The sequence below is a fragment of the Haliotis cracherodii genome, unplaced genomic scaffold, assembly GCF_022045235.1.
Source record: "Haliotis cracherodii isolate W230 unplaced genomic scaffold, xgHalCrac1.p SCAF_1, whole genome shotgun sequence".
NCBI classification, from domain to species: domain Eukaryota; kingdom Metazoa; phylum Mollusca; class Gastropoda; order Lepetellida; family Haliotidae; genus Haliotis; species Haliotis cracherodii.
In genome coordinates this window covers 67,272,027-67,286,739 of record NW_027266264.1, presented here as the reverse complement: position 1 = coordinate 67,286,739, position 14,713 = coordinate 67,272,027, and the positions used below count along the sequence as shown (strand labels likewise).

The window sequence follows — 14,713 nt, the reverse complement described above, 5'->3', positions numbered from 1 at the left end:
CGCCAAACTGGTTAACATCTGTGTGCGCCATGCTTAGCTTTCCTTATACATTCTACATACACACGCTACGTCATTCATAGTGTGTCAGATTGGCAGGCCCACTAGCCGCAGTCGCCATCGAGCTTCGGGTCATGGGGTTCGTGGCCCCCAAAAGGTCGGGTGGTACTTAAGAATCAAGGTCTGGTTTGTCAGATTAGCCCTGCAAAACTCCCCAGAGGGAATTCCGGGTTAGAATATTATGTCCTTAGCAACCTATGCTGGTCGTGAGCGGCGACCAAATGGTCATGCTCAGTGATTTGATTAGTGCCTGGTACAGAATGGATTATTTACAGGCCTCCGCCACATAGGTGGAATATTGCTTAGTTCGACATTCAGCAACAAACAAATAGACTTCTAAAGAAATAATAACATAAAATTACATCTCCCAACCTACACAGTTTTGAAAAGACATCACCAGACCCCCCAAAAATGTGTTAACTGTCCTAATGAGGTATTCACCTTTGAGTTTTTGTTATATTCTATTCACTTGAACCTCGGCAATATATGAAAGCTAATGTGAACATGTTTAACATAATATAAGTAACCTTTTTCATAGTATGTGTGTTCAATCGTGTTTAATGTAATGGGTATTTTTATCTGTTCTTTATTACAGCGTTTAAAGCGTTTATTATTACACTAGACATAACTTTGGGGGAAGACACACTCTCAACTATTTTAGGCAAGCTTCTTCACAACGCCCCCAGTTGACGCTCGCACCTCACCAACTTTCGGACGGTACGGAGACGGACTTTGGCAAGGATTTGTGACGTCATAATGAGGTGACGTTGGGTTTCTGTGTCGTCACAGCATTGTCTGGCTGATATATGTCGGAGTTGGTCGTGTTCATGGATGCTCCATCATACTTAGTACTACAATGGGGTGCAAGCAGACAAAGACGCGGTCTCTAAACCAGACATCGGTCAAAGAAGCTCTTAAGGGCAAGATCAACTGTCCCCGTGAACAGTACTTCGCCAAGAGCCAGCCCACGCCCACGCCCACGCCCTCCGGTGAGGAGATACTGAAGCAGCTGCGAGAGGATGGGATCGTCCCCGACCGCCACCGCTCAGGTGGAGTTGCCTTTTCGGTTTCTGTCAAGGATGACGTTACCACCCCTCGTGGGAAGCCACCCAGACGCCTGGAGCGCATGCCTATCAAAGGGTATTACACTTCAGAAGAACGCCAGATGATTGCTGATGTCGTTCGGTTTGACAGGTACGTACATATTCCTATTTTAAAAGAAAGAATGCTTTATCATTACACGAAATACATAAGCACCACTGTCCACTGCAGGTTTGTGGAGCAAGTTCAGAGGAGAGCCCTTGATCGTGACATAAAAAGAAAGACGGTGCTTCTGGAGAAGGAGAGGCAAAATCTCATGAAGAAGATGATGGCGCGTCAGAAACTCTGTGAGCGGGAAAAACGTCTTCAGATATTTGCGGAGGAGAAGGCATCAAAGGAGGAAGAGAAGGCGGCAAAGAAGGAGGCGAAGACTGCCAGGAAGAATGATACAATAAAGAATTCGCCTGCCAAGAAGTAGAGGAAGAATGAGGGAGAAGTGGGGAAGGACAGGCGCCTTGGTCGTGAGGAGAGGGCGGTATATGAACACTCTTGTCATATTTTGTCATCATGAGTTGTTATATGAATGCAAAGAAAGCTTTAGTAACAAAAGCTTTTTAACAATATTGTATACATAAAAAAAAAATTTTTAAAAATAGGATACACTACAAAATATCTGAAACATATATTATGAATTCTTATCATCGGGGCGGTCGGGTAGCCTAGTGGTTAAAGCATTCGCTCGTCACGCCGAAGACCCGGGTTCGAATCCCGACGGGTACAATGTGTGAAGCCCATTTCTGGTGTCCGCCGCCGTGATATTGCTGGAATATATGTCGGAGTTGGTCGTGTTCATGGATGCTCCATCATACTTAGTACTACAATGGGATGCAAGCAGACAAAGACGCGGTCTCTAAACCAGACATCGGTCAAAGAAGCTCTTAAGGGCAAGATCAACTGTCCCCGTGAACAGTACTTCGCCAAGAGCCAGCCCACGCCCACGCCCTCCGGTGAGGAGATACTGAAGCAGCTGCGAGAGGATGGGATCGTCCCCGACCGCCACCGCTCAGGTGGAGTTGCCTTTTCGGTTTCTGTCAAGGATGACGTTACCACCCCTCGTGGGAAGCCACCCAGACGCCTGGAGCGCATGCCTATCAAAGGGTATTACACTTCAGAAGAACGCCAGATGATTGCTGATGTCGTTCGGTTTGACAGGTACGTACATATTCCTATTTTAAAAGAAAGAATGCTTTATCATTACACGAAATACATAAGCACCACTGTCCACTGCAGGTTTGTGGAGCAAGTTCAGAGGAGAGCCCTTGATCGTGACATAAAAAGAAAGACGGTGCTTCTGTAGAAGGAGAGGCAAAATCTCATGAAGAAGATGATGGCGCGTCAGAAACTCTGTGAGCGGGAAAAACGTCTTCAGATATTTGCGGAGGAGAAGGCATCAAAGGAGGAAGAGAAGGCGGCAAAGAAGAAGGCGAAGGCTGCCAGGAAGAATGATACAATAAAGAATTCGCCTGCCAAGAAGTAGAGGAAGAATGAGGGAGAAGTGGGGGAGGATAGGCGCCTTGGTCGTGAGGAGAGGGCGGTATATGAACATTATTGTCATATTTTGTCATCATGAGTTGTTATATGAATGCAAAGAAAGCTTTAGTAACAATAGCTTTTTAACAATATTGTATACATAAAAAACAACAAAATAAAATAGGATACACTACAAAATATCTGAAACATATATTATGAATTCTTATCATCGGGGCGGTCGGGTAGCCTAGTGGTTCGCTCGTCACGCCGAAGACCCGGGTTCGACTCCCGACATGGGTACAATGTGTGAAGCCCATTTCTGGTGTCCCCCGCCGTGATATTGCTGGAATATTGCTAAAAGCGGCGTAAAACAATACTCACTCACTCTTATCATCAATACCTGGGTAATACCTATTCTGACGGGGAGAAGCCTCTGTAGAGAGAAGCGCCCGGGTTGTTAACACCATACTCTAATGATATTGTATAGCTTTATGTCATAATTATCACTTGAATGTTAGAATATGTCAGATAAAATATATAGAAAATACTAAATTCAAAATACAAAATGATTTCAGAGTCAAATTCATGGAGTCGTCTCAGTAGTAGAGGCGCAGAGCTTATGATCAAATGTGTAGCAATGTCCTTCATATGGAAGTCCTTGCTCGCAAATATGATTAATATAGACAGGTGCCACTGAAGACGTAAAGTTCAATCAGTTGGTGTACTTTGATTATGTAAATACATCACTACCGCCATCTATCTGTATCGAAATAGTCAGAACAATAAAGGGTTTTAATGAGATAAAGAATTTTGTTCTTTATGTTTAGCGTATTTCTTATGTAAGTTCTCTGCTATGGCTGCTCTCTGTGTGCGTGCGAGCGAGAGTGTCTTTATATGTCAGCGCAGAGTATACACATTCCACACTGTGATGTACATGAAACCCATATAAGCGTGTGGTACTGAAATACCAAGATTTATAAACTGGACGAATCTGTAAATCGAACCTGCGAACCTCGACGTCAAGGGTCGCAACTCCAAACATATTATTGTGACTCTTTCCGGAGCATCACGTGGATTACGTTTTAATGATATCTATTAAAACAGCAAAGTAACATTTCTTAAAGGTCAGAATATATACTCAATAACAAATGTTCCTGTGACACCAATATCTTAGTGTATTTTTCAAACAAGTAAAGTTTGGTTTTCAATATTGTAGTACATGTATGGAATCAAGTCACAAAAACGCAACTGCTACAGAAAAGCATGCATTCCATGCAAAAGTTGACCCAAGAATGGTTATGAAAACATGTGCATTAACGGGATTCCATGTGCATTGTTTAGCATCGTGCTGACAACAACCACTCAGAAAAGCAACAAAATTACGCAATTATTCAACATTACGAAATGCCACGCCTGTCCGAAAATGAGCGTCTGCGAGCCATTGGTATGCTTGAAGCAGGATCGAGTCAACGTGATGTTGCAAGACAATTTAACGTCCACAGAAACACCATTCTCTTCAACAATAATCGACAAGACAACTAGATTCGAACAACAGCCAGCCAGCAACATTGACTGCAAGAAGCATCCCTGGCCTTCGACGAATGCCTTCACAAACCGTACGTCGTCGCGACAGATATGCAGGAATTGTCGCCAGAAGACCCGCCAGACTTCCTATATTGACAGGAAACCACCGTCAAGTACGTCTACAGTCGTGCAGAGAGCGTCTACGCTGGACGACCATGCAGTGGGGACAAGTTCTATTCACTGACGAGTCTCGTTTTCACCTCAGCCACAGCGATGGACGGATTCGAGTGTACCGACGTCGAGGTTAACGTTACGTCAATCATTGTGTCATGGAAGAAGATCGGTTCGGGGGCGGCAGCGTTATGGTATGGAGTGGGATTACAGCAAGACAGAGGACCCGTTTGATAGTGGTAGAGGGAAATCTCAATGGTCAGCGCTACCGCGACGACATCATCGACCCTCTAGTTCTACCGTGTTTGCGTCGTCATGGCCCAGGCATTACCTTTCAACATCATTATATGACAACGCCCGGCCTCATATTGCTCGACTTGTTCTGGATTCTCTTCAACAAAACAACGTGAATGTCATCCCCTGGCCGTCTCGCTCCCCTGATCTCTCACCAATCGAGCACATGTGGGATGAGATGGATCGGTGCCTTCGACGTCAACCACATGTTCTACAGAGTACAGACACTCCAGGAACTTCGAAACATGCTCCAGCAGATATGGACAGATATCCCACAGGACTTTGTGCGACGCCTGGTCCATTCCATGAGACGAAGATGTGCTGCTTACATTGCAACAAGAGTTGGACACACACGCTATTGCTTTGTTAAATCTGTAACATAACATCCCTTACAGAAGACTTTTCCTATTGCAACACAAAGTTGTTATAAAAATCAATCGATTCTAAGTCAAGTCGTAACCTAACATTGCAGTCAGCAATAGTCCAACGTTTTATTGGCTACCTGTTATAATCGAGTATCTGCCAGACTAAACAGTGGTTGATAGCATGAACACACACTACACCTGGCACATGCTCTGTCCATAAGACCACAGAGGCGGTCCCACAATAGTAAGGTCATCAGAAAGAAAGACACAAGCTGTTTAACATAAACAAAAAAAAATGTAATGGTGCCCATAACTGAAGAAAGATAAACGTTTAACGTAAACCAAAAAATGCCATGGCGCCCAACTAAGTCCACATAAACATGCTGCAGAACACTGTACATCCTATTAACCATATTTGTTGTTTCTTTTCGGATGATGCGGGGTAGAATAGGTATTCAGCAACCCATGCTTGACAAAAAAGCTGACTGTACTTGTCAAGAGGCGACTAACAGGATCGGGTGGTCAGGCTCGCTGACTTTGTTGATGCATGTCATCGCATCCCAATTGCGTAGATTGACGCTCATGATGTCCATCATGGGATTGTGTGGTCCAGACCTGATTATTTACAGACCGCCATCCTATAGCTGGAATATTGCTGAATGCGTTGTTAAACAACAAACAAACAAATCGTTTCAGAAGGTCGGCTCCCACAGTCGTATCAAAATTTGATGTATCCGGATGCAGGCATGAATCATGTAATCAGGAAATTTTGAAGTGGGAGACACACATATATTGCCTGAATTTTGGATTAAAATAGAAAGACTCTGATTTGACAATATTTCCTTGTATATTAGCAGTCAACCCTATGAAAGTTTAATTCTTTATCAGTAGAGAAACGATAAACTGAAAGAATTAATGAAACGGACAGAACTGATGCACTTGATTGGCATAAATAGCATAGGTTGTTTTCCAGTATCAACACACCATGTGTTATTTCATTGACATGGCAGATGAAGTGTTCCACATGGATGTTTGTCAGATAGTCCCGAGATTTGTGATAATCTGGAAAGACTGATTGTTTTCGCCCTAAATCGAGTTGTTACATAATTACATGCTGAGAAGCTGAATCAAACTCCATGCTTCTCCCTGAGCTGTAAACATGCTATTTAGCTGTATGATCCCAACATTATCCAAACAATCACCTAATGCTGGAGTGAGCAAACAGTGCTCTCTGCAGCAGTCTAATGTTACAGCTATATCACAGCGATCTGCACACGTGAAGTATAGATCAATGGTGCTTTCTGCTGCAGTCTGATATCACTGCAATATCACAGCGATCTGCACACGTGAAGTATAGATCAATGGTGCTTTCTGCTGCAGTCTAATATCACTGCAATATCACAGCGATCTGCACACGTGAAGTATAGATCAATGGTGCTTTCTGCTGCAGTCTAATATCACTGCAATATCACAGCGATCTGCACACGTGAAGTATAGATCAATGGTGCTTTCTGCTGCAGTCTAATATTACTGCAATATCACAGCGATCTGCACACGTGAAGTATAGATCAATGGTGCTTTCTGCTGCAGTCTAATATTACTGCAATATCACAGCGATCTGCACACGTGAAGTATAGATCAATGGTGCTTTCTGCTGCAGTCTAATATTACTGCAATATCACAGCGATCTGCACACCTTAGGTCTAGATCAATGGTGCTTTCTGCTGCAGTCTAATATTACTGCAATATCACAGCGACCTGCACAGTGAAGTATAGATCAATGGTGCTTTCTGCTGCAGTCTAATATTACAGCCTTTATCACAGCTATCTGCAAACAGTCAAGTCAAACAGACTTGCATGAGCAAGAATCCACACCACCAGGGTATGGCGACACTGAAGCAGGCAGGTCCCCAATTTGTAGCCAGTCACTATGTCAGTTGGTTATTATGACAATCAATGGTCAATACCACCCATGTAATTAATATGGAACACACGCCAAATCTGTGGCAATTACAGGAAAAATTATAGGTCCCAGTAACCTTTGGTTGTCATAAGAGGAGGCGACTATATGAGTTAGTGAGTATGGTTTCATCCCGCTTTTAGCAATATTCCAGCAATATCACAGCAGGGGACCCCAGAAAGCAGGCTTCACACATTGTACCAATGTGGAGAATCGAACCAGGGCCTTCAGCATGACAAGCAAATGCTTTAACTACTAGGCTAGCCACTGCCCCAGCAAGTAAATGGATTGGGTCGCTAGGTTCAGTGACTTGATTGATTGATGTCATTGTATCCTAATTGCATGGAACAATGTTCATAATGTCATTCACAGGGTATTAATTACAGAATGGCATCATCATGCTGGAATATTGCTGGAGTGCAGCATTGAACAACAAACAAAAACATGTCACGGCTAACTACAATTCTCACAAACATGTTTGTCTTGATATAAATTTATTTCATATTTACAGATTCTTACAAAATGGTTACACTGACAAATGTGTTAACAATAAATATATTTACACAACTATTTACAGAGATTCCTACATTTATAGATAAGTTTTAAACTTTACAATTCTCATAAATATAAAAAAAATCTACATGGAAGCTGACAGTCAAGGCATCATATTGATTCCTATGCTTGTAAATGATATATATGCAGGTCAGCAGCAATAACAGCACGTACAGGTCCAACCAAGCACTTAGTCACTCTCCACCATACTGGTACATTACAAAGCCATCCTCTTCAGAAACGTCAGCTTATGGTGATATTCATGTGAACAAACAACATTTCATCAAGTGGTAGTTCATATGTTGCCACATTAATCAGAACTGCGTGCATCAAAATATACAAACCAAAGACGTAAAGAACACAAAATATTTTCATTTGACTATAGCTTCTCTGTCATGACAAAATCTGTTGTTCTTTAACTTCTTTTGAGTAGCATACATGACAATGCTGACATCACGCCTCAAGCAACAAACATGTTAGTTCTCAGATACACCTGGCATCACTGTGTTTCATGGTTGTCTTCATAAAATATCGAAAACAGAAGACTCACCCAACAATGATAATGCCAGTATACTGATAAATGCAGAAGAAACTCTTTAATTTGGCAGTAAATACTAACATATATATATACCAATCAGTTTTACAAACTTAGCATATTAAAAGTACATGGATTCAGGTCATTTAACTATAACATAGTGCAATTCTAACTGCATGTCCAAGACACAACTGCTGCTGATGGTGACATCATACTGTGTGGCCTGCCCTCACTGCTGACGGTGATGACTTGCAGGAACACTATTACTCCACATGGTTCACTTCCCAGTGAAATCGTCAAGACTAACAAATTTCCGGAATAACAAATCATTGTTTTGGAGAAATGTATTTGAAGGAAGGTTGACATTCCCGACAATAATCGTCTGGATACAGGGATAGAAATCTGTACCAGCACGCCTGTGATGCTAATGCTATATGTATCCTAAGGGCTGGTAGAATCTGTAACAGGTTGTGTGGTGTTCCTGTACGTATTAGTGTTCGAGCAAGTAGACTTCCTAGGTTAATTTCTATCCCTGAAAAGGAATCGATGTAAGGGGGAAATCTGTTAGAATGAATGCTGACATTACCGACAATAATCACCTTTGATCCTGGGGTGACCCGACCAGCGGAGTTTTACTGTATAGTTAACTTCAGTTTCCAAGACTAAAATTAGAAGTACAAGCATTGACAGGTGATACTCTGCCAAATTTCAGGCATGACATTGGACACCAACAAACTAGGATGGGGAGGCTGATATAACTGAGTGTCAATGATTATTTTCATATTTTATTTTGGCATAACATTGTGTGGGTTTAGGAGAAATTAAATGCTAAAAATGTTCAAAGTGCAGGATACATACTATCTTAACAGTAACCAATAATCATCTCTGTCAGGAAAAGGTTTGTTCTGTTGTATTAATAGTTTACAGTGACCAGACACTATTCAATACATTAAATAGGTTATGTTTTAGAAATTTTGGTTTGTGGCTTTTGGCTCTAGTTTGTCATTCTGTGCACCCACATATTTAACCAAATGTTGCCTAATAAAATTTCTACTGTTCACTATACATGTGTTGATGTGGTCATTAGGACTATGACGGGTAACTCAGGTCGGGTCGGTCGAGTAGGACCTGGGCACCCACAGGATTACCTGAACCATGGCTAGTCACATGATATATTGCTTAATGACAACAATATATCTATAACTCGATGGTTACACTAAAAGTCACTAATGTTTGCATTTCTTTCTGACAATGCATGCATTCCTTCTGACTTACATGTTTCAATAAAGATAAAACTTTAGTCAACTTCAGTGTATGCGTGACCAGATTGTTTTGTACACGTATATAAACACATTTTGCCAGGTCAACAGTCAAACTTGTCCCAATCAAAGAAGTTGTACCTATCTCTTAAGACCTAGCTACGCCGGCTACCTGGGTAGATTCGGGTAATAGGGGAGTGGGTACCTGGGTAGTATATTTGGACTTGCCCCAGCCTGGTCATATACAAATTCTGTCAATATAATACGTCCAACATCACATAACATACCAGCATGGTGGTGGTGTAGATGTTATGCCATTTCATTTGACCCAAGAATACACTACAGACCCTATGCTGCTATAGCATCATTCCATCCAATGTCCTCCCTTACAAGCTGTAACACCATGGGAATGCCATTACAAGAGTCAAGCATGTTTCCGGACACTGATCACAGACAGCGGACATAGTACTTTAATACTTGATACAAAACCTATACCTGGCAGCATGTTGTCAGTGTGTGTTAGCTATTTTTATGTGCAATGGCCTCTCTAATCTGTCTGTCCAGCTCTGCAATGATCTTGTCCTGCGTGGTGTAGGCTCCAGTCTTCAGCAGAGTGTCCCGCTCTTCTATCAGACGGGTTATGTGTTCGTCCAGACTGGAGTCCAGGTCATGGGACTTGTGGCCGTTTATCTGTTTGGGACTATTAAGCTGCATGTTGTTGGAGTCGGTTGAAGACTTCAGGCGTTCTTCTTCAATCAGTTTTAATCTGAAATTCACGTATAGCTCATGACAAACACCAAGTAACATACTTCAACCCTCTCTCAAACACTGGCAAAATAAACAATAACTTTCTGTCAAATATTAAAGAATCACAAGCGGTTTCCCCCTAATATTGACAGATTGACCTTACTTTGTAACCAATAGGTTTTAATTGATGTTACTTAATAAGTTGTCCATACTTGTTGAGCTGTATTCCTCTGTCATCCTAAATACCCTTACTTGTTGAGCTGTATTCTCTCTGCCATCCTAAATACCCTTACTTGTTGAGCTGTATTCTCTCTGCCATCCTAAATACCCTTACTTGTTGAGCTGTATTCTCTCTGCCATCCTAAATACCCTTACTTGTTGAGCTGTATTCTCTCTGCCATCCTAAATACCCTTACTTGTAGAGCTGTATTCTCTCTGCCATCCTAAATACCCTTACTTGTAGAGCTGTATTCTCTCTGCCATCCTAAATTCCCTTACTTGTAGAGCTGTATTCTCTCTGCCATCCTAAATACCCTTACTTGTTGAGCTGTATTCTCTCTGCCATCCTAAATTCCCTTACTTGTAGAGCTGTATTCTCTCTGCCATCCTAAATTCCCTTACTTGTAGAGCTGTATTCTCTCTGCCATCCTAAATACCCTTACTTGTTGAGCTGTATTCTCTCTGCCATCCTAAATTCCCTTACTTGTTGAGCTGTATTCTCTCTGCTATCCTAAATTCCTTTACTTGTTGAGCTGTATCTCTCTGCCATCCTAAATACCCTTACTTGTAGAGCTGTATTCTCTCTGCCATCCTAAATACCCTTACTTGTTGAGCTGTATTCTCTCTGCCATCCTAAATACCCTTACTTGTTGAGCTGTATTCTCTCTGCCATCCTAAATACCCTTACTTGTTGAGCTGTATTCCTCTGCCATCCTAAATACCCTTACTTGTTGAGCTGTATTCTCTCTGCCATCCTAAATACCCTTACTTGTTGAGCTGTATTCTCTCTGCCATCCTAAATACCCTTACTTGTTGAGCTGTATTCTCTCTGCCATCCTAAATACCCTTACTGGTAGAGCTGTATTCCTCTGCCATCCTAAATACCCTTACTTGTTGAGCTGTATTCTCTCTGCCATCCTAAATACCCTTACTCTGCCATCCTAAATACCCTTACTCTGCCATCCTAAATACCCTTACTTGTTGAGCTGTATTCTCTCTGCCATCCTAAATACCCTTACTTGTTGAGCTGTATTCCTCTGCCATCCTAAATACCCTTACTTGTTGAGCTGTATTCTCTCTGCCATCCTAAATATCCTTACTTGTTGAGCTGTATTCTCTCTGCCATCCTAAATACCCTTACTTGTTGAGCTGTATTCCTCTGCCATCCTAAATACCCTTACTCTGCCATCCTAAATACCCTTACTTGTTGAGCTGTATTCTCTCTGCCATCCTAAATATCCTTACTTGTTGAGCTGTATTCCTCTGCCATCCTAAATACCCTTACTCTGCCATCCTAAATACCCTTACTTGTTGAGCTGTATTCCCTCTGCCATCCTAAATACCCCTACTTGTTGAGCTGTATTCCTCTGCCATCCTAAATACCCTTACTTGTAGAGCTGTATTTCTCTGCCATCCTAAATACCCCTACTTGTTGAGCTGTATCTCTCTGCCATCCTAAATACCCTTACTTGTTGAGCTGTATTCCTCTGCCATCCTCAATACCCTTACTTGTTGAGCTGTATTCTCTCTGCCATCCTAAATACCCTTACTTGTTGAGCTGTATTCTCTCTGTCATCCTAAATACCCTTACTCTGCCATCCTAAATACCCTTACTGGTAGAGCTGTATTCCTCTGCCATCCTAAATACCCTTACTTGTTGAGCTATATTCTCTCTGCCATCCTAAATATCCTTACTTGTTGAGCTGTATCTCTCTGCCATCCTAAATACCCTTACTTGTTGAGCTGTATCTCTCTGCCATCCCAAATACCCTTACTTGTTGAGCTGTATCTCTCTGCCATCCTAAATATCCTTACTTGTTGAGCTGTATCTCTCTGCCATCCTAAATACCCTTACTTGTTGAGCTGGTTCTTGATGTCCTCCAGCTCCTTTTTCTCGGCCTGCACAACGTCCTTCTCCTCGGCGGCGAGGTAGCGCAGCCTCATGTGCTCCAGTTCCTGCTGCTGCTTCTTGAGCTGCGCCCGCGCCACATCCTGCTCCCGCTGCTTCAGCCGTGCCAGCTCCTTCAGGGCGCGGCCCCACTGCTGCTTGTAGTGCACCTTTGACTTGCTAACTGCATCAAGCTTTCGTTCCAGCTCAACCTGGACAAATAATGGTGGCCTTTACATATACAGAGTGGACAGGGACTGGACTTGTTACACAACATTGTCCATCCACCAGTACCCTGTTCAACAAAGTATCTTAGCAGTACAACATTGTAAGGGTACGTGAAAGTATAGTAATTACTCTCAACACAACTATCGTTTTTTGAACAGTGCCGTGTACTATTAGTCTATTAATTGTAATTTTTCTCACATCTCAAAGAATAGCACTTCACTTGATGAAAACATCAGGCTTAAACTTACTTGGATTTGGAGCTTGGACAATGGTATGTTGTACTTTCAAATAACAAATACAGAATAACCATTTAACAGCTGCTGTCCAATGACACATCCCCCATCCCACACTAAACAAACAGCGTTATCATTATCCCTGCCATGGGGCACTTCAGAATTTGAGATGTTTACTCCACAACTCATCATGCACTTCAAACAGGTTGCACAGAATCTAAAAATGGAGAAAGGGAGGGTAACTCCAAACAATTTTGAAAAGAAACACCACAGTTTTGGTAGAAATACCAAAATATCAAAAGGCACCAGTTTAGCATGTGTTTTCTTCATATGCATTGCAATGCTCCAGAAACAAAGCAAGACAGATGGATGGACGGCCAAATGCATGAATGGCACCCATTCCTATATCCCCCTTCTACTCTGAGCATTGTCAACATCTTGGCATATTACCACTAGGGGGAACCCCACAAGCAGATTTGGTGCTGACAAACCAAGAATCACATTTGCACAGGAATCTGTCAAACTCTGCACAGCCAATTGCAATGGCTCAGACAACCTGTCCACCAATGCCTCCTCAACTACTAGAACTGAGTGGAATTTAAGTGAGTGAATAAGCGTTCAACACCACTCTGAGCATGTTGAGATAGCAACACCTGATTTCAGCAGAATCCAAAATTGGATGACCTCGTTGGTGAAACACAAGAGTATGGGAATGGTGCTGACAGAATGATCAAGGATGATGATGACGACAACGAAAAATATTCATAACATGGATCATTAGGAGCTAGCTTCAGATTTGAGCTCATGACCACTGTATCCATGGGACTAAGGGACATAACTCTGTACTGTGGTGCCATTTCCCAAGTCACCCGTGCTGGTCCAGCCAAGGAAAGATTATACCTGGTTATAGAAAACATTCAAATGAAAACCCACCTTTTCTAACGTGAGCAAGTTGATCTCTGACTGGAGTTGCACTTCAGGCTTAGTGTTCTGCTGTTCTTTATAAATAGAAAATTCCTTTTCTGAAGACTTGAGCTTCTTATCTCCATCAGCTAACTAAAAGTAAACAACAAATTCATATAGCAGTGATATAACCCTAAAACAAATAAAACTGGTCTGTTTGCCTCCTTAGTCACATTTTACGTGAGAGCTTTTACATATCAATGTCTGTGAAGGTATCCAACGCACCACACAAACACACTGCAAACATCTTAATTCTACCTTGCATTTACAAGAACAGGTCCCACTGACCTATGATTTATGTATCAGACAAATAAATAGTCAGGAGGTCAGGCTCTTTGACTTGGCTGGTTGCTTGTTATCGTGGTTCAGGGACACAGCTGATAATATTAATTATTGGTTTGTCCAGATTTAGCATGATTTACCAATTTACAGCAATTTAGCTGGAATATTGCTGACTGTGGCATTAAACAACCAACTGTCCATTACAACACCTCACCACCTGGTACAGCCAAGATCTTCCTGTTGTGTTACTAAACAATCATAAAACACCAACACCATCTCCATTACCTCTTGCTTGTATCTGGACACTAACTCTTCTAATTCATTTGCTTTCATCCTGAAATAGGAAAAGAAACATGCATAAAATGTCGAAGGAGAGAAGGGCCTTGTTAAATGGTATCAGCTGCATACATTGCATTGAGTATGGGGTGAGTGAGATCCCACATTATTTCTCAAGCATCTGAGTGTATTGGATGGCTATATAGCATGGTGTTATACAAATCACCCACAAAAAGAAGAGAAGGGTCCTGGATATTTATCATGATACAGTGGAGATATAGTACACTAGATAATCGACAATGATTGGAACAGTATTTGTGTCATATCACAGGGTGTCAACTTTATGTTGGCAGAAAGCAGGTAGTGTTACAGGTAGTACGTTTACCTTTGTAACCAAGAGCACATGAGAACAGTTATGTACAGGGCTGATACAGAAGGTATCACAACCCTTGACCAACAGATCCTGTCACTACAAAGGGCCACAACTCCTTTCACTATTTGGTCATCAAGAAAACAGCAAAATTTCTCTTTTTTAAATACGCGAAATGGCATACCTCAGTTTAATTTTATCTACAATTCTTTATTTTCA

The 14,713-nt window shown here is 41.9% G+C and overlaps 2 protein-coding genes and 1 pseudogene across 2 annotated transcripts in view; 2 read left to right on the top strand and 1 right to left on the bottom strand.

The window, feature by feature from the left end:
• Positions 1–913: 913 nt before the first annotated feature.
• On the top strand, positions 914–1,576 carry LOC139467631 (uncharacterized). Its single transcript, XM_071249157.1, has 2 exons — positions 914–1,251; positions 1,330–1,576. Exons 1-2 carry the CDS (start codon positions 914–916, stop codon positions 1,574–1,576), a joined length of 585 nt encoding a protein of 194 aa, XP_071105258.1.
• A 402-nt stretch (positions 1,577–1,978) lies between these two features.
• Positions 1,979–2,635, top strand: LOC139467622 (uncharacterized; annotated as a pseudogene).
• A 4,856-nt stretch (positions 2,636–7,491) lies between these two features.
• The window catches only part of LOC139460818 (centrosomal protein of 120 kDa-like), a 32,783-nt gene continuing 25,561 nt past the window's right edge, over positions 7,492–14,713 (bottom strand). Inside the window, exons 19-22 of the mRNA XM_071242330.1 lie at positions 14,134–14,182; positions 13,537–13,659; positions 12,110–12,354; positions 7,492–10,054 (exon numbers count right to left, since the gene is read on the bottom strand). Coding sequence (XP_071098431.1) covers positions 9,808–10,054; positions 12,110–12,354; positions 13,537–13,659; positions 14,134–14,182 — 664 coding nt within the window. The 3' untranslated portion in view covers positions 7,492–9,807. The remainder of the gene's footprint in view (positions 10,055–12,109; positions 12,355–13,536; positions 13,660–14,133; positions 14,183–14,713) is intronic.